At 39.7% G+C, this 19,877-nt stretch overlaps 2 protein-coding genes and 1 pseudogene across 3 annotated transcripts; all 3 read left to right on the plus strand.

The window, feature by feature from the left end:
* Positions 1 to 533: 533 nt before the first annotated feature.
* LOC143890682 (glycolipid transfer protein 3-like) lies at positions 534 to 6,955 on the plus strand. The gene is made up of 6 exons (XM_077395365.1): positions 534 to 871; positions 1,217 to 1,272; positions 2,239 to 2,369; positions 3,694 to 3,829; positions 5,895 to 6,038; positions 6,807 to 6,955. Exons 1-6 carry the CDS (start codon positions 733 to 735, stop codon positions 6,840 to 6,842), a joined length of 642 nt encoding a protein of 213 aa, XP_077251480.1. The 5' UTR covers positions 534 to 732; the 3' UTR covers positions 6,843 to 6,955.
* Positions 6,956 to 10,498: 3,543 nt separating this feature from the next.
* LOC143890569 (sesquiterpene synthase TPS2 pseudogene) lies at positions 10,499 to 14,390 on the plus strand (annotated as a pseudogene). Its single transcript, XR_013255202.1, has 3 exons — positions 10,499 to 10,767; positions 13,607 to 13,877; positions 14,014 to 14,390. The product of XR_013255202.1 is annotated as a sesquiterpene synthase TPS2 pseudogene (transcript).
* A 501-nt stretch (positions 14,391 to 14,891) lies between these two features.
* LOC143889490 (glycolipid transfer protein 3-like) lies at positions 14,892 to 19,877 on the plus strand. Its single transcript, XM_077393722.1, has 4 exons — positions 14,892 to 15,110; positions 16,436 to 16,571; positions 18,706 to 18,849; positions 19,618 to 19,877. The coding sequence occupies exons 1-4, from the start codon at positions 14,896 to 14,898 to the stop codon at positions 19,651 to 19,653; spliced, it is 531 nt and encodes a 176-aa protein (XP_077249837.1). The 5' UTR covers positions 14,892 to 14,895; the 3' UTR covers positions 19,654 to 19,877.

Below are 19,877 nucleotides of genomic sequence, written 5' to 3' on the forward strand. Positions count from 1 at the left end.
GCAACATGGCTGATATGTAACTACACACTTATGTTGCACATACAACACCACTAGACACTTGTGTGCACATATTTTCAATATGTACAAGTTCTTATCTACACCCAAGTCCTGCCAAAGTTCCTGTGTCTTCCTTTTGTTTTTTTGTGGAGATTTCCATAGGATGATCTCAACCCTCCGATCTATAGAGATTTCCATAATATGCATTCATCTATAGATCCGAGGATTAAGATTATCCTATGGAAATGGTTTTTTGGGCACAACTTATTTACGTTGTGACCCAGAATTGGACTGTTTAGATCATCCTATGGTGCAATCTGGACTGCACCTTTTGAAAAATAATGGACTACAGGGGCTTACACCATATAAAATCTAGGTGTAACTGTACCTCAACCATATAAGCATGGCAATTTCCCCCTGTTTTGTCGTTGGCAAACAACAAAAGGTAAGAGGTGATGACTACAAGGTCAAATTTCACGTCGTGATCTGTCTATGAAGTGTATTGAATAAAAAATACATGGAATACCATATCTTAAATATAAGCTCAAATGGCATTGGCTACTGCTTATATAGTATAATGAGAGTGATTGGCAAAGAAGTGACGAAAATGGCGATGTATAGCCTGAAGCTCCTCTCGTTGACTTCACCGAAATTTATTGGGTAGTGTACTGTAGAGGAGGATTATCCAAAGAAGAGATCAAAAGAGGCAAAGGAAAGAGGAGAGAATAGAAATCAATGAAAAGGAGAAGGGAAGGAATGGAAAAAGGGTCTGAGATAAGGTCTGCTATTGAAGAGCTTTCCATGGTGAAACTTGAGGGCCAAATATCAACCATCCCCTTCCTAAATGTCTGCAACACAGTCTTACAAGTCCTTGGTTTGTTCTCTCTCTCTCTCTCTCTCTCTCTCTCTCAAGAAACTGACATGGGATCTCATAACTTTCCATAGAAAAAAGCAGTCTATATCGTTTTGTTGAGAATTGGGGTTCTTTAATTTTCCTCTTAACATATATATATATATATATATGCTATGAATAAAATCAAGGCATCTCCAAGCCTCCACAAAATGAAAATGGGTAATTCATATCCCCTAATCAAGCTACCCATTTTTGGTTTGTTCTAACTACTCATCTCTATCTCTCTCTATGTCTCTCTCTCTCTCTCTCCTCTATCTCTCTTTCTCAAAAAGACATGTGGCTAAGCTTTCTCGTGTCCTTTTCCAGATAAGATCGGGCCAACCATGGCGGTTCTGAGACAAGACATACATCAAAACATTCAGGTAGAACTTACCTCTTCTTAGTTCTATCCATGTAAAAAAATACCACCTTTAAATATTGAGGAAAAATTTCACCACTTTCTTCCATTGTTTCATCAAAATATTCTGGCAGGAATCACCTCTCTTATCTATGTAAGAAAAGAGATTTTACATGGCGTGTGGCCATGTAGTCCTGTATTTTTCAAAAAGTATGTACGCCCTACTTCATAGGTCCCACTCCATAGGATGGTCTACACGGTCCATTTGTTGGGCCATAACGTAAATAGGTTGTGCCCTAAAAATGATTTCATAGAATGATCCTAACCCTCCGATTTAAAGAGGGTTAGGGGCATCTATGGAAATGATTTTTAGGGGCACAACCAACGTTTTGGATCATCATATGGAGTGGGGCCATACAAAAATACTGGATTATATGGTCACACTATATAAAAAAGAGATTTTATATAGTGTAAGCCTGTATAGTCCAGTATTTTCCAAAAAAGTACTGTACTGCTTGAACCATAGGATGATCTAAACCGTCCATTTGATGGGCCATGACCTTAAAAAACTTATGTCCCCCCCCCCCCCCCTCCCCCAAAAAAAAAAAATTCCATGATAACAACCTTCCGATCTATAAAGGTTTCCATAGTATACAGTCCCCCCATAGATCGGAGGACTAGGGTCATCCAATGGAAATGATTTTTTGGCCGGCAGAACCTATTTACATTGTGGCGTATCAAATGGACGGTTTGGACAATACTTTTTGAAAAATACTACACCATGTAAAAACTCATGTAAAATCTAGTAAAAAAACACTAGCTTGAAACTTTGGCGTAGAATTCCACCACTTTCATAAATTGGCTTCATGGGTTTCTATCCCATACTCCCCTCAGGTCGTTTTAGAAAATGATTGATGTGATGCGTGATGTGCCTCCTCTACTTTGTCTCTTTCTTTCTCGTGATATACGTCAAACTCTTTTTTATAACCAGAGACTCGAGAAGATTTATGAGGTAGATCCTTCTTTATATTCGAATTTGGTGGAGATTGTGAAGAAAGAGGTGAACGAGGGGAGCGCAAGAACGGTTGCAAGCTGTAGTCGAGCCTTGGTATGGCTTACTAGGTATGCACCATTGGTTATTTTAACAAATCACTTTTTTTATATTGGCACCCTTGTTGGTATGATTAGCCGGCTCCAAGCCTCCAACTAGGGCCTAGGGATGCAACTCGGGTCGGGTTGGGTCAGGTTGAGGCCAACCCGACCCCGACCCGAGCAACCAAATTACTCAACCCTAACCCAAACCCGACCCGATCCGAGTTCCTACCCAACGAGGAACCCTTTTTTCCAAACCCGAACTCGACCCAACCTAAATTTTAAGCTTAAAAAATATTAAATATTAAGAAAATAAAATTTATAATATATCTTTGCCATTTAAAAAAAAAAGTAAAAATAAAAAAATATTAAAAATGTCAGGTTTCAATCGGGTCAGGTTGCCAACCCGACAGTTTCGGGTTGAAACCGACCCAAGTTGCACCACTAGCTCCAACGAGGGAAATAAACAATATCCAAACAAATGCAAAGGGAAGGGTGCCAATATCAATTTTGTTACGCTAAATTTATTAGTTTCCTGATTAGATTTGAAGCAATCCTTGGGTTTGACTTTCAGTTTGTTATTTTATTTATTAAAAAGGGATTTAAATGAAAGGAAAATGACATTCGGTTTTTTAAATGGGTGTAATCCAGGTCATGTTATTTTCTTTTCTTACTAATTTATTTTTACATTTTCTTTATTTGCTATTACAATTTAAAAATGAATTAACAACAAGCCCATCCGATAAGCTTAAAATAAATAGAAGAATTTCAATATAAAAAGTAGAGCAATGTTTAGATAGTTGAGAATTTCTCCAAACTGGATCTAGTTTTTGAGTGAGAATTTTCTTAGGAGAATTTATATGCTGCCCGACCGTCAAAATCAGACGGGCTAGGTGGCAAACCCAAACCACCTGGCCTTTGGATTTTGATCTGGTCAAAACGCTAAAAAAATGTGTTCTGACCAGATCAAAATCCAAGGGCAGGTGGTTTGCCACCTAGCCCTTGAGATTTTGACGGTCGGGCACCATATAAAAACTCTTTTCTTAGATACAGAGTCAAAAATTGAGTCAGCTCAAAACTCTGCCGACTCAACTCGAGTCGGTATGGAAACAAGTGTAGTGCAATATTTGCTCCATTTTTTTCAACATTAAATGGCAGGTCTAAAAAAAATTTACACCCATCTTTACACTTAAAATAGGCGTAAAATTTGTTTTATGCTCATTTTACATTGAAAGAAACATAGTTTGTACATGTATGATTATGGTAGGATATTGTTCGTGGTGGTGGTAAGTGGCAACTACCTTTTTTTTGTTGTTGTTGTTGTTGTTGTTCTTACATTTTGTGCTTGGAATAGGGCCATGGATTTCACAGTAGCATTGCTAGACAAGTTAGCGGAAGACCCCGGGCAGAGTCTGGCACAAGTTGTGGAATCATCTTACACCAAGACACTAAAGCCATGGCATGGTTGGATTTCATCGGCCGCTTACAAAGTAATACAACAAGCATTTTGTCTTTCCCCTGAATTTTCAAGCATATATACTGTGTTCGGGCCTATTTTTCTTGAAAAAAAAAGGGGGTGGGAGGTGGGTGGGGGGGGCATAAAAGTCTAGGTAGAGACAACTTAAGCCCTGTTGGTGTTAGATTTTGAGTCCCAATAATCAGTTTGTGAATCAAAATCGATTTTCAAAATCCAACACGAACGGGGCATTAATGATCCAAATCTTTCATTTGTTGGTCTCTATTGTTAATGGTCCACAAGCCCAGAAATCATTTAGATCTGAAGATGCTGTGGAGTTGTAATTTTCCAGTGCAGCATGTTTTTTAATCATCCTTTATTCGGATCACCAAAGTGGTCTTGCATTCGCCAATAGTATTTCGTTGGAAAAATATGCTCAGGTTTCGTTTAATTTCTTTGATTTTTCATCTTAAACTATCTCAAATAGGGAACATTTTGGGCAGGGCTTGGGCTAAGTGTGGCCATTCAAGCCTGTTTCATCAATCTCATTGGACCTCATATTTACTCATGGCTATGTTCAGGCAGTACAAACTTGATCCTTTGGGCAAGGCCCTTGTTTCTTGTCCTGCCTAGTAAGTATAACAAAGCACAAACAACACCAATTTAATCCCTAATTAGCTCCCACATCGATTTTTCACGACATTATACATGTTAGGTCAACCAAAAGCTTTCGAGTTCTCAGTAGGGGAAACTCGGGCAGGGTTGGGTCGGGTTGAGCCCAACCCTAGCCCAACCCAACACGAGGACCCAAAATCTCAACCCGAACCCTACCCAACCCAAGCCACGGGTCAAGAGGGTCAACCTTAACCCAACCCGCCTTTGAACTAATTAGGTTCGGCTTGGATGGAAGTAATAACAGAAAAAAAACCCCATTAGCATAGGATATTGCAATCATGTCAAAATTAGTGGGATGGGTCTGGTTCGATAGGGACGCGTGGCCCAAGTCCTCAACCCCAAATTAAATTGTGGGGGCTTTTCATAATCCTAACCCAACCAGAGCCGAAAGTAGGTTGAACCTTGAGCCCTTTTGGCCCAAGTTGCACCCTTTTACGTGACTAAATTGGTCCCACTTTGGGTAAAATAAATCAGCTTAGATATCTGTTATTTTTATATTTGCTCTCTAGTTATTTATCATAGGTAGGAGTAAGATAAGGGTTATCTATATTAGGGATTTTCTATAAATAATATGAATAGTAGCCTTTCTTAAATCAATGAAGAATTTTATCTTGGAGATTGTGTTTCTCACACAAAGGAAGACTAACCCTTCCCTCGAAGTGGGTCAAGAGGCTGATCTTCCCTCTAAGAAGATCAAATCCGTTACAAACTGATCTTGGTTCATAACACACCCCTAGTTCCCAGGCTATAGTTTTTACCTTGTGAATCAACTGGACTCAGTTTGAATCCAATTCATTCTGTGCATCCCAAATTCAGTTTTATCAAATTAGAAATACTAAACTATCAGGCTGGGCTTGAACGGGTGTGTCACAATTAAGAGGGGGGAGTAGTGTGGGCATACTATGGCTCTATAGGTGTTTGTGATGTCTCAGAAGCTGAAGTGAGGGCTGCGCATTTTGGCATTTTGCATATTGATAGAAGTTTGATGGATCAGACCATTGTTGAAAGGGATTCATTAAATGTGATTCGTTGGCTGAAAGGTGGGGCGGCTCCTCCGTGGAGATTTCTTTCCATTTTTTATGAGATCGGTGATATAACTTCGAGGTCTACTATCGACTATCATCATGTCAGAAGATCGGCAAATGATAAGGCGGATGCGCTTGCCAAGCGCGGTGTATCTGGTGGTCCTATTATGTGGTTTGACCATCTTCCTCTTTGAGTAGTGGTGTGCCGTTGATTGTTCTTATGTCTTCTAGTATTCTATTGTATATATGGGAGTTCCATCTTGGTCTGCTGTTTTTCCGTCATTTATATTAAAAAAAAATGAAGAAGTACTAAACTATAGACAAACTAGAATTATGAAATATTTTAATTTGCTATTCAGTCCCTGAACAAAAAGTCAAATCATATTTGCAATTGAGCAGGTAGCTCTGCAGTTGGTTCCAGAGAACAAAACCTTCATTAGCTTGCTTTTGGCCGAAGGGGAAGAGTACAGCATGCTTAATGAGGAAATCCGGAACTTCGTTTCATTGCTTCTTCCTCTCCTGAATGAGATCCATGCATTTCTGGTGAGCCCCCATGAATTATTTCTTTGGAAAAAATCATTTTGATATGTTATTTACACTAATCCTAGGCCAAATGTGATGCATGTGCATCTTGACTGATTGCAACAAGAAGCTCATCGGCCCACGTTGATCCTCATCTTTCTAAGAGTCCTAATTAGTTTCCTTTTTCTTTGCCAATTTTAGAGATTGGCTTGGTCATCAATATCTAGAGTTTTTAGGGATTTTTAGTTTGTTTAGGAGTCTTTTATGTGAAAGGAATATTAGAGAAGATTTAGGAAGTATTTTAGGATTTTCAATTTGGCTTTTCACTCTTGAACGTATGAGTGAGGATAAATTTTAGGAATTTTAGCATAGTGGTTTAGTTTGATTAGGATTTTTATTTTCAAAAGCCTATAAATAGGCAATATTGTAAACGTTTTCATTATCTCTTTTGGAATAAAATTTATTTGGTTGCCGAATTGTTGCTGTTTCCACAAGCCATCTGCTGCTTGTTGCCGAGTCCCGGCCATAGCACAGCCACCTGCTGCTGTTGCAAGATAAGGTTAGAAATTCAGTCCCTTGCTTTCATATTCTACCATCGAAACCCAACTCCTATCTTCTCTTTCCATCCCATTTAATCTTTGTTGCAGCCCCTATCTTGCTTTTAATCCGATCACTAGTCATTCCGCTATTCGCCTCTGCATCAAAATGCCTTACTAATTCAGCTATATTATTACTAATGATGATGCAATTTAATTATTTCTTTTCTGCTGCTAATTTTAACTTTTGCAGAGAACATTTCGCTTGGATAAGTTAAAGACTCTTTGAGGAAAGAACAGAAAGAAGACGTACTTTCTACTGTAACAAGTTCGAATGTTGCTTAAGCTTCCTTAAACATAACTTTTCTTCTTGTAAATAGATAACAGTACGCTTTTGTTGTTGTTGTTTTTTTTTGGATTGGTAAGCTTTTGTTGTTGTATATGTAGAAAGTTGTGTATAATACAACTGAAATTTTCAGGTAACAAGCAATTAACTTGTACATATTGGAGGATGCCCAAACCATACCATTTAAGGTAAGTAACGGTAAAAATGCATTACTCAGTGAACTTGAGAAGGACACCCCTTCTACATCATACCAGTGAAACACTGCTGTTGGGTGTCTCAAGTAATCCAAAGGGGCAGATATATCACTTCCCAAAATTTAGGCACTGTTCGTTTCGGATTATGGACAACAGATTGTGCATGACAACGGATTCTATAATTGGCTGCCCAAAAAATGATGTTCGATTGATAAGATTAATGAGCGATTATTCGAAACCAACAAAAACCGTTAGATGTTGGAGATTTTCGGAATTCTGAATTTTTTTCCAATAATACCCTTATTTCTTTTAAAAAATGATAACATTACCCGAACGGATTTATCCCCTCTTGCGAGAAGGAACCCAACTCTTGACGAACCCTAGGCTGACATTTACCGAGTTGGGTCCTACCGGAGGTGGACATAACTTACGCCCTGAGCCCGCTCAATGGTATACCTTTCGATCTATCACTTTAAGTCCGCAAATGCATTTGTAAAGTATCTTTTCAAAACAAAGTTTTCCAATAACTTTTGATTAACACTTTTATCAATCGGTTGGCCAACCCTTTACCAAAGGACTTAGTTGAGATCGAAACTGTAAATGCAATCCCTCTTATAGAGAGTTGGAGGATTCCTTGATGGGCATCACTGTTGATCCCATGAGTTTGCCCGATGACCTAGTAACTGAGGAGTACGGTTAGATAGACCAAAGCCATAAGGCTCACTTACAGACCAAACGACCCCTCGGGTCTATGGGCATATCCAGGTGTCCTGTCTAACCGAATAACCTTATCCAAATCCTTGTCCAAAGGTTATTCTTTAAAGTGATCCGTTCAGTACGTGATCCAATCATCGGACCCATTCCACATGCTTAGAGTCAACTATCCCGTGATTAGGGGTGCAACTCGGGTCGGGTTGGGTCCGGTTGAGGCCTACCCTAACCCAACCCAAGATAGCATTCTCTCAACCCTAGCCCAACCCAACCCGAGCCTCGGGTTGAGGATGTCAACCCTAACCCAACCCCCGCTCCAAATTGGGTCGGGTTGGGTTTGGGTTGAGTCGGGTTCAACTCGGGCCAAATAGAAAATACAAGGAAAAATGAATAATCCTAGAAAAAACATGAGAAAACTAGAGGATAGAGGTCGGGTTCAGGTTGGGTCGGGTTGCCAAGGCCTCAACCCTAACCCAACCTAAAATTAAATCAGGTTGGATTTTCCCAACCCAACCCGAGAAAATGCCAACCCAACCCGAGCCAAAATCGGGTTGAACCCGTCGGGTTCGGGTTGAGCCCGACCCAAGTTGCACCCCTACCCGTGATTGAGATATGCCACTCCTATGTGTGTATGGAAGCAGGTTTGATGGTGGTTGTATACAGGTATGAGAAGAACTAGCTTTTAGGGCATACACTCTAGGTTTGCAAAGAATCAAAAGGTCACATCTCCCCGCCACAAATTCTCTATGTGTGCATGACCCATCCTTCGATGCTATCGAAGGCAAACCTGTGTCAAGAAGCACATCACACACTCCAAGAAGTACCAAATAAATGTCATGAAACAATGAATTCTTATTAAAATGAAAGTTTCAGTACAACAAGAACTGGCTTTTAGGGCATACACTCTAACCCATTATTCTGGTCGCCGTTTGGTTAAGCCTTTAGAGATCTATCCCCTAAGGTCGTCATCCTCCCGCATGTCACTGGTCACACTAAATGGTCGAGCGGATGGACATGGGTTGGGGACGAGACGGGTGCGCTGGTCCGGACGCTAGTCGGCCCATGCTTATCCGAGGAGAGATGTTGGTGGCTGGAGATGGAGGGGGCGATGGAAGGACACAAGGACACAAGCTTCGGTCTGAGGCCATTGGCATTGGCGAAAATGTCGCAGGGAGGTACCATGATTAGCATTGATGTGTCGCATGGTCGGTGAGACCTCATTGGACGCGGGAACGGTGCGCAATTTACTTTAATGGACATTTCATGACGATGGTGTAGCAGGGGAGCTTAGCCATTTCATGACGATGGTGTGACAGGCGACGGGACGTCGCAGGGAGGTACCATGATTAGCATTGATGTGTCGCATGGTTGGTGAGAGCTCATTGGACACGGGAACGGTGTGCAGTTTACTTTATTGGACATTTCATGACGATGGTATAGCATGGTTGGTGAGAGCTCATTGGACACGGGAACGGTGTGCAGTTTACTTTAGTGGACATTTCATGACAATGGTATAGCAGGGGAGCTTAGGCATTTCATGACGATGGTGTGACCGGCGACGGGACGTCGCAGGGAGGTACCATGATTAGCAGTGATGTGTCGCATGGTCGGTGAGAGCTCATTGGATGTGGGAACGGTGCGCAGTTTACTTTATTGGACATTTCATGACGATGGTGTAGCAGGGGAGCTTAGGCATTTCATGACGATGGTGTGACCGGCGACGGGACGTCGCAGGGAGGTACCATGATTAGCAGTGATGTGTCGCATGGTCGGTGAGAGCTCATCGGACGCGGTTGCGGTTCGCAGTTTACTACTTTACTTTGTGTGGCTGTAACGTACCATGTGGGTTGAGCTTGCTGTTCGGAAGGCAAGTCTATGTGGCGGTTGTTTGACCAAGGGCGTTCTAGGTCCCCACGCCGTATATATGTAGTTACTGTGGTAGGTGACCGGTTTTGTCCCCAACAAGGTCACTGCGAATTCGACCCATCGTATCATTGAAGTTGTTTGGTAATATGTCACATTCTCGTGAAATGAAGAGAGCCCATTAAGGTACCAGACAACCAAAATAGAGGTAATTAAGAATGAAACCAAATGGAATTTACGCTAGTTTTGTTAGACCCCAACAATTCTGGCCCACAATCTCATCATGTCATTTTCCTCTTTCCAAGTTCCGTTTTCCTTTCCACCACCTTGTTTTGATATTGTGAGCATTACAAGTACATGTAAGTCTAAACAACATGTAAAAGGTGGATTTTATAAGCTAAATTCAGAAATTTAATGTTTAAACGAATCCCTAATATTGCCACCCGGTCAAACTATCATCATGTCTCCTTATAATAAATTTCTATCAACACTTACCATGAGATGCTGACATCATCTTATAACACCACCTAACACAATTACACAAAATGAGTAAGTAGTAAGAAGTTATGTGGGGGGTGGTACTTCTCATTTTTATTGGAAAATGAAAAATGAAGTGTGATAAAAACCCAAAGATGCTTCTCTCTACATAAATAGAAAATGAAAAACGTGTTATGATTGCTAGGTCTAATTAAAAACAAAAAAAGCAATGTTCTTTCATGATTCAATGAAAAACGTGTTATGATTGGTAATGAGTCAATTTCAAAGATGCTTCTCTCGATATGAAGTGAAAGACGTGTTATGATTTACGTTATCTTCTCTCTGTGTGCATGTCATTCCCTCTATTTATTGACAATGGTGGATCGACTCTAACCCAGTCCTTCAAATTCTCAAGCTTCTTAGCCTCCAAATCGCGTTTATCTTGAATCAGAATCTTTGTAGCATTCTTCCCCTACTTAGTTATGGCTCATGTAGCTTGCCCCTCAGATTCTTCACTCACACACCATTCATCCGATGAGGGAAAGGGGGTTGTTCGTAAGTCAGCAAACTATCATCCGACCATTTGGGGTGATCTCTTCCTTGAATCCTCTTCACATGAAATGGTAACTACCATCACCTGAACACACACACACACACACATATATATATATATATATATATATATATATATATATATATATATATATATATATATATAGAGAGAGAGAGAGAGAGAGAGAGAGAGAGAGAGAGAGAGAGAGAGAGAGAGAGAGAGAGAGAGAGAGAGAGAGAGAGAGAGAGAGAGAGAGAGAGAGAGAGAGAGAGAGTGTGTCCATTTTCCTCTCCAACTTTGAATGGGTTAGGATGATCCTATAGGGCTGATTTTTGGTACACACCCTATCCATGGAAGGTCCTTCCAAATGAACGCTTTGGATCCCCCAAAAATTGTGGGCCACATGTGTTTTTGAGCATGTGCAAATGAACGCTTTGGATCCCCCAAAAATTGTGGGCCACATGTGTTTTTGAGCATGTGCTTAGATAAGTTTATCTAAGCACCTGCTTAGAAACACTTTTCTCATATATATATATATATATATATATATATATATATATGTGTGTGTGTGTGGGGGGGGGGGGGGGGGGGGGGGGGGACTATTTGCTAGGGTCCATCGCACAAGGCATTTCGCGGCTGGTCTCTCCACCTCGTGAATGAAGACTTTTGGAGATTGGATGCAGTTACTAATTCATGATCTGGCATGTATAGAATGAAAACTTCATTCTCGATTCAACCCAATCACAAAAGTTTCACGAGAGAGAGAGAGAGAGAGAGAGAGAGAGAGAGAGAGATTATAGGGTTGCAAGTTCAGTGCATGGTTTTAAATTTCGACCGAAATCCGAAATTTCGGATTTCAGTGGATATGACACTGAAATCAACATTATCCGAAACGGGATTTTATTTCGGCCGAAATTTCCTTTTTTCCGAAATTTAACCCAAAATACCTGTTTTTTTAAAATTAATTTAATATTTCGACCGAAATTTCAAACCATGGTTCAGTGTGGACTTAATTAGAATTTTACCGTCATTGGTTACTCGTTCGTACACTTTTGGATTTTGAGAATTGATCCAAAACAGATTATTTGAACCAAAATTAAGGAAAGTAGTTTATTGGTCTCCTTTTCTTCATTTAGCCACCCCTCTATTGCATTTATGACTACTCGTTTTACACTACAAGGGGTGGCCCGGGAAAGGAAAGCGATCGAATGTAACATTTACAAAAATTAAATATTGTGTCCAATAATCAGTTTTGGACTCAAGATCGATTCTTAAAATCATAACGAAGTAGTGTGGATTGTGATTAGCTTTCCTTGTTTAGCCACCATGCAAACAATTAACAGCTTTTGCTATTAGAATACTGGAATTCAATCTCAGAAAAAACTATATAGGATATTGCTGAGCAAATAAACAAACTAGTATGTATCAAATTGGGAATGATTCCTTCATATTTAAACAATAACTCAGTACATCGGTAGTTTCATTGGATTCATCATTAATTAATGGTCATTCCTCGAGAACTATTTTTCAAATTTAAATAAATATATTTACTATTAGCGAATATATTCATGTAGTAACCATGCTGTAGAGCTTTCAGAGGTTTTTTTCATTACGAAGAAGCGACTTTTAATTGGTTTTAAGACCATATATTGTTTCTTATTGCAAAAACCATTTAAGATCTAGCCCCTTAATGTCTCTTCTGTTAGAGGTTAAGCGTTTTTGTTCCAAGGTGAAACCTTAGAGATCTCCCAATAACCATCCGTCTATCTGGCTTCTATACATAGAGGTCAAGCTCAGATACAGGAAACATCTCAATGAATTGATTCCTCATCCCTGCTACACCTATTTTTGTGGTATCGATTTTCATGGTCTGTAAGGGATTACATGCTTACTTTGAACATCCAAAATAAGTTCCTTCCCCTTTCCTTTCTTACCATTTTATCTTGACATTTGTTGATGTATAAAATCTTCATCTTCTTCCTCATCATCATGATTCTGATTACCTAAAACTAGCATAATGCCATTTAATGGTATATCTTTGTTTACACCCATTTTGGGCAGTGTTCACTGGATCAACAAGTGACCATCCACGTGGTCTGAGTCTACGGAATTACATGCCACAGTGGCACTCGATTGACATATAGGAGAACGTACATAAACCAAAACAATAGGGGTGAACAGTTGTTGAAAACCATTAGAGCACGTTTGTCAGTCAAATGGGATTGAATTAGAATGATACTATCTGTTTGGGCTGACTCAAGGACGAGGCATGTTTGTTGCCAGTCGTGGGAAGGTGGAAGATATCCACTTGGACTATGGAGGACGTGAAAATAATGTGGCTCATTATGGGTAGTTACCAAAAAGTTTCCCTCGAAGAAGAACGTGGGGTAATGAGGAGCAGTTGCCTGAATAAAACTATATAAGGAGGCGTCTGTCTTTAAGGAAGAGGTCCTAGACCCAAATCCAAACATGTATTAGCATTTTATCTTTATTTTTCACTACCTGTACCCTTTACTTTTCCGTAGCTGTAGTTGTGCTTGTTCTATTGTTTGGTTTGAGTTGGACGGTCTTTCGACCTTGAGTGGCCTCCACTCCCCTAGCGTGTGGGCACCCCCTTTTCTTTATCTCCTTTTTAAACACTTAGCTTCCCACATAAAATGTTCTTCCCATCTGTGTAAAGGCAGTGGAACCCCCTTGAATTGAGTTTCTGGATTCGTGCCTTGGGAGAGGTTGGCACGCCCACACATACACACACGATCACACATACGCACCCTAGTTCACACACCCAGACCGAAGGAGACCAAACCACGCCAACACTTTTTAAATGTATTTAGCAATTAATAAGAATGGTGATTCCATTGTTTGTTTAACTAGTGTGATGGTTTTAGTTTTGTAAGCTATTCGTGCAGGTTCCTTATGAGTCGGCAAGGCAAAGGATCGAGGAACTGAAAGAACAAGTGAAGTGGAAGCTAAGCAATCCCAGTAACCATTTGCAAGAAATGATTATGATCAATGAGCTTCAGCGCCTCGGACTAGCCTATCAATTCAAAATGCAAATCGAAGAGGCATTAAGCTGCATGTACGATTCTTATTCTAATTGTGGTGACAATGATGATGATCTTCATGTTGTTTCTCTACGATTCCGCCTACTTAGGCAACAAGGATATAATATCCCTTCTGGTATGAACCTTTGTCATTTTTTTGATGGTTTCAATTACCTGTGTGCTTTAATTAACAGATAATATATGTTACATGTGGGCACCATTTTCATCATTGCAACTTCGTGATGACTGTCTTAAAAACAATTGTAAAACAGATGGTTTTCGCAAATTTAAGGATGATGAAGGAAATTTCAATGCGATGTTAACCAGTGATGCACGAGGCGTGTTGAGTTTATATGAAGCGGCACATCTCAGGACACAAGGAGAAGATGTCCTAGATGATGCTTTGGCATTCACAGTAAAGCATCTTAAGTCCATGTTACCCCATCTAGGCTCTACTCTTGCGAGACATGTAGAGAAAGCCTTGGAGTTGCCTCTGCACAAGAATCTACAGAGGCTGAATGCAAGAGAATATATCTCTTTCTACCAAGAAGAGTCCGAAAGGGATGAAGTACTACTAGAACTCGCAAAGTTGGATTTCAATTTATTACAATCAATTCACCAAAGTGAGTTAAGAGACATCTCAAGGTAAATTGCATGGACTACATGATACTCTATTTTCTATCATCTCCAAGACAATCAATATGAATGTTTAAAGGATTTTTTGTTTTTCTGAGAAATGAATGTTTATAGTCCAGTATTTTCCAAAAAAGTACTGTACTGCTTGAACCATAGGATGATCTGAACCATCAATTTGATGGGCCATGACCTTGAAAAACTTGTGTTCCCCCCAAAAAAATTCCATGATAACAACCTTCCGATCGATAGAGGTTTCCATAGTATACAGTCCCCCCCTAAGATCGGAGGACTAGGGTCATCCAATGGAAATGATTTTTTGGCCGGCAGAACCTATTTACGTTGTGGCCTATCAAATGGACGGTTTGGACAATACTATTTGAAACATACTACACCGTATAAAAGCTCATGTAAAATCTAGTAATAAAAACTAGCTTGAAACTTTGGAGTAGAATTCCACCACTTTCATAAATTGGCTTCATGGGTTTCTATCCCATACTCCCCTCAGGTCGTTTTAGAAAATGATTGATGTGATGCGTGATGTGCCTCCTCTACTTTGTCTCTTTCTTTCTCGTAATATACGTCAAACTCTTTTTTATAACCAGAGACTCGAGAAGATTTATGAGGTAGATCCTTCTTTATATTCCAATTTGGTGGAGATTGTGAAGAAAGAGGTGAACGAGGGGAGCGCAAGAACGGCTGCAAGCTGTAGTCGAGCCTTGGTATGGCTTACTAGGTATGCACCATTGCTTATTTTAACAAACCACCTTTTTTTTTATATTGGCACCCCTTGTTGGTATGATTAGCCGGCTCCAAGCCTCCAACTAGGGCCTAGGGATGCAACTCGGGTCGGGTTGGGTCAGGTTGAGGCCAACCCGACCCCGACCCGAGCAACCATTTACTCAACCCTAACCCAAACCCGGCCTGATCCGAGTTCCGACCCAACGAGGAACCCTTTTTTCCAAACCCGAACTCGACCCAACCTAAATTTTAAGCTTAAAAAATATTAAATATTAAGAAAATAAAATTTATAATATATCTTTGCTATTTTAAAAAAAAAAGTAAAAATAAAAAAATATTAAAAATGTCAAGTTTCAATCGGGTCAGGTTGCCAACCCGACAGTTTCGGGTTGAAACCGACCCAAGTTGCACCACTAGCTCCAACGAGGGAAATAAACAATATCCAAACAAAGGCAAACGAAAGGGTGCCAATATCAATTTTGTTACGCTAAATTTATTAGTTTCCTGATTAGATTTGAAGCAACCCTTGGGTTTGACTTTCAGTTTGTTATTTTATTTGTTAAAAAGGGATTTAAATGAAAGGAAAATGACATTCGGTTTTTTAAATGGGTATAATCCAGGTCATGTTATTTTCTTTTCTTACTAATTTACTTTTACATTTTCTTTATTTGCTATTACAATTTAAAAATGAATTAACAACAAGCCCATCCGATAAGCTTAAAATAAATAGAAGAATTTCAATGTAAAAAGTAGAGCAATGTTTAGATAGTTGAGAACTTCTCCAAACTAGATCTAGTTTTTGAGTGAGAATTTTCTTAGGAGAATTTATATGATGCCCGACCGTCAAAATCAGACGGGCTAGGTGGCAAACCCAAACCACCTGGCCTTTGGATTTTGATCTGGTCAAAACGCTAAAAAAAGGTGTTCTGACCAGATCAAAATCCAAGGGCAGGTGGTTAGCCACCTAGCCCTTGAGATTTTGACGGTCGGGCACCATATAAAAACTCTTTTTTTAGATACAGAGGCAAAAATTGAGTCAGCTCAAAACTCTGCCGACTCAACTCGAGTCGGTATGGAAACAAGCGTAGTGCAATATTGGCTCCATTTTTTTCAATATAAAATGGCAGGTCTAAAATTTTTTTACACCCATCTTTACACTTAAAATAGGCGTAAAATTTGTTTTATGCCCATTTTACATTGAAAGAAACATAGTTTGTACATGTATGATTATGGTAGGATATTGTTCATGGTGGTGGTAAGTGGCAACTACCTTTTTTTTTTTTTTGTTGTTCTTCTTCTTACATTTTGTGCTTGGAATAGGGCCATGGATTTCACAGTAGCATTGCTAGACAAGTTAGCGGAAGACCCCGGGCAGAGTCTGGCACAAGTTGTGGAATCATCTTACACCAAGACACTAAAGCCATGGCATGGTTGGATTTCATCGGCCGCTTACAAAGTAATACAACAAGCATTTTGTCTTTCCCCTGAATTTTCAAGCATATATACGGTGTTCGGGCCTATTTTTCTTGAAAAAAAAGGGGGGGCGCATAAAAGTGTAGGTAGAGACAACTTAAGCCCTGTTGGTGTTGGATTTTGAGTCCCAATAATCAGTTTGTGAATCAAAATCGATTTTCAAAATCCAACACGAACGGGGCATTAATGATCCAAATCTTTCATTTGTTGGTCTCTATTGTTAATGGTCCACAAGCCCAGAAATCATTTAGATCTGAAGATGCTGTGGAGTTGTAATTTTCCAGTGCAGCATGTTTTTTAATCATCCTTTATTCGGATCACCAAAGTGGTCTTGCATTCGCCAATAGTATTTCGTTAGAAAAATATGCTCAGGTTTCGTTTAATTTCTTTGATTTTTCATCTTAAACTATCTCAAATAGGAAACATTTTGGGCAGGGCTTGGGCTTGACTAGTTAGGCCTAAGTGTGGCCATTCAAGCCTGTTTCATCAATCTCATTGGACCTCATATTTACTCATGGCTATGTTCAGGCAGCACAAACTTGATACTTTGGGCAAGGCCCTTGTTTCTTGTCCTGCCTAGTAAGTATAACAAAGCACAAACAACACCAATTTAATCCCTAATTAGCTCCCACATCGAATTTTCACCACATTATACATGTTAGGTCAACCAAAAGCTTTCGAGTTCTCAGTACGGGCAACTCAGGCAGCTTTCGAGTTCTCAGTAGGGGAAACTCGGGCAGGGTTGGGTCGGGTTGAGCCCAACCCTAGCCCAACCAAACACGAGGACCCAAAATCTCAACCCTAACCCTACCCAACCCGAGCCACGGGTCAAGAGGGTCAACCTTAACCCAACCCGAGCCACGGGTCAAGAGGGTCAACCTTAACCCAACCCGCCTTTGAACTAATTAGGTTCGGCTTGGATGGAAGTAATAACAGAAAAAAAACCCCATTAGCATAAGATATTGCAATCATGTCAAAATTAGTGGGATGGGGTCTGGTTCGATAGGGACGGGTGGCCCAAGTCCTCAACCCCAAATTAAATTGTGGGGGCTTTTCATAATCCTAACCCAACCAGAGCCGAAAGTAGGTTGAACCTTGAGCCCTTTTGGCCCAAGTTGCACCCTTTTACGTGACTAAATTGGTCCCACTTTGGGTAAAATAAATCAGCTTAGATATCTGTTATTTTTATATTTGCTCTCTAGTTATTTATCATAGGTAGGAGTAAGATAGGGTTATCTATATTAGGGATTTTCTATAAATAATATGAATCGTAGCATTTCTTAAATCAATGAAGAATTTTATCTTGGAGATTGTGTTTTCTCACACAAAGGAAGACCAACCCTTCCTTCAAAGTGGGTCAAGAGGCTGATCTTCCCTCTAAGAAGATCAAATCCGTTACAAACCGATCTTGGTTCATAACACACCCCTAGTTCTCAGGCTATAGTTTTTACCTTGTGAATCAACTGGACTCAGTTTGAATCCAATTCATTCTGTGCATCCCAAATTCAGTTTTATCAAATTAGAAATACTAAACTATCAGGGCTGGGCTTGAACGGGTGTGTCACAATGAAGAGGGGGGAGTAGTGTGGGCATACTATGGCTCTATAGGTGTTTGTGATGTCTCAGAAGCTGAAGTGAGGGCTGCGCATTTTGGCATTTTGCATATTGATAGAAGTTTGATGGATCAGACCATTGTTGAAAGGGATTCATTAAATGTGATTCGTTGGCTGAAAGGTGGGGCGGCTCCTCCGTGGAGATTTCTTTCCATTTTTTATGAGATCGGTGATATAACTTCGGGGTCTACTATCGACTATCATCATGTCAGAAGATCGGCAAATGATAAGGCGGATGCGCTTGCCAAGCGCGGTGTATCTGGTGGTCCTATTATGTGGTTTGACCATCTTCCTCTTTGAGTAGTGGTGTGCCGTTGATTGTTCTTATGTCTTCTAGTATTCTATTGTATATATGGGAGTTCCATCTTGGTCTGCTGTTTTTCCGTCATTTATATTAAAAAAAATGAAGAAGTACTAAACTATAGACAAACTAGAATTATGAAATATTTTAATTTGCTATTCAGTCCCTGAACAAAAAGTTAAATCATATTTGCAATTGAGCAGGTAGCTCTGCAGTTGGTTCCAGAGAACAAAACCTTCATTAGCTTGCTTTTGGCCGAAGGGGAAGAGTACAGCATGCTTAATGAGGAAATCCGGAACTTCGTTTCATTGCTTCTTCCTCTCCTGAATGAGATCCATGCATTTCTGGTGAGCCCCCATGAATTATTTCTTTGGAAAAAATCATTTTGATATGTTATTTACACTAATCCTAGGCCAAATGTGATGCATGTGCATCTTGACTGATTGCAACAAGAAGCTCATCGGCCCACGTTGATCCTCATCTTTCTAAGAGTCCTAATTAGTTTCCTTTTTCTTTGCCAATTTTAGAGATTGGCTTGGGCATCAATATCTAGAGTTTTTAGGGATTTTTAGTTTGTTTAGGAGTCTTTTATGTGAAAGGAATATTAGAGAAGATTTAGGAAGTATTTTAGGATTTTCAATTTGGCTTTTCACTCTTGAACGTATGAGTGAGGATAAATTTTAGGAATTTTAGCATAGTGGTTTAGTTTGATTAGGATTTTTATTTTCAAAAGCCTATAAATAGGCAATATTGTAAACGTTTTCATTATCTCTTTTGGAATAAAATTTATTTGGTTGCCGAATTGTTGCTGTTTCCACAAGCCATCTGCTGCTTGTTGCCGAGTCCCGGCCATAGCACAGCCACCTGCTGCTGTTGCAAGATAAGGTTAGAAATTCAGTCCCTTGCTTTCATATTCTACCATCGAAACCCAACTCCTATCTTCTCTTTCCATCCCATTTAATCTTTGTTGCAGCCCCTATCTTGCTTTTAATCCGATCACTAGTCATTCCGCTATTCGCCTCTGCATCAAAATGCCTTACTAATTCAGCTATATTATTACTAATGATGATGCAATTTAATTATTTCTTTTCTGCTGCTAATTTTAACTTTTGCAGAGAACATTTCGCTTGGATAAGTTAAAGACTCTTTGAGGAAAGAACAGAAAGAAGACATACTTTCTACTGTAACAAGTTCGAATGTTGCTTAAGCTTCCTTAAACATAACTTTTCTTCTTGTAAATAGATAACAGTACGCTTTTGTTGTTGTTGTTGTTGTTTTTTTTTTTTTTGGATTGGTAAGCTTTTGTTGTTGTATATGTAGAAAGTTGTGTATAATACAACTGAAATTTTCAGGTAACAAGCAATTAACTTGTACA

This window comes from Tasmannia lanceolata, unplaced genomic scaffold, assembly GCF_043159265.1.
Source record: "Tasmannia lanceolata isolate RefF3 unplaced genomic scaffold, GAP_Taslan_0.1 ptg000013l, whole genome shotgun sequence".
Classification (NCBI taxonomy): Eukaryota; Viridiplantae; Streptophyta; class Magnoliopsida; order Canellales; family Winteraceae; genus Tasmannia; species Tasmannia lanceolata.

Excerpts from the sequence above, each read along its gene's own strand:
- LOC143890682 (XM_077395365.1), top strand. The coding sequence starts at position 733 with ATGAAAAGGAGAAGGGAAGGAATGGAAAAAGGGTCTGAGATAAGGTCT. Across the intron at positions 1,273-2,238 it reads ACATACATCAAAACATTCAG|AGACTCGAGAAGATTTATGA; the intron begins GTAGAACTTACC and ends TTTTATAACCAG. Across the intron at positions 3,830-5,894 it reads TTTCATCGGCCGCTTACAAA|GTAGCTCTGCAGTTGGTTCC; the intron begins GTAATACAACAA and ends GCAATTGAGCAG.
- LOC143889490 (XM_077393722.1), top strand. The coding sequence starts at position 14,896 with ATGATTGATGTGATGCGTGATGTGCCTCCTCTACTTTGTCTCTTTCTT. Across the intron at positions 15,111-16,435 it reads GCCTTGGTATGGCTTACTAG|GGCCATGGATTTCACAGTAG; the intron begins GTATGCACCATT and ends TGCTTGGAATAG. Across the intron at positions 16,572-18,705 it reads TTTCATCGGCCGCTTACAAA|GTAGCTCTGCAGTTGGTTCC; the intron begins GTAATACAACAA and ends GCAATTGAGCAG.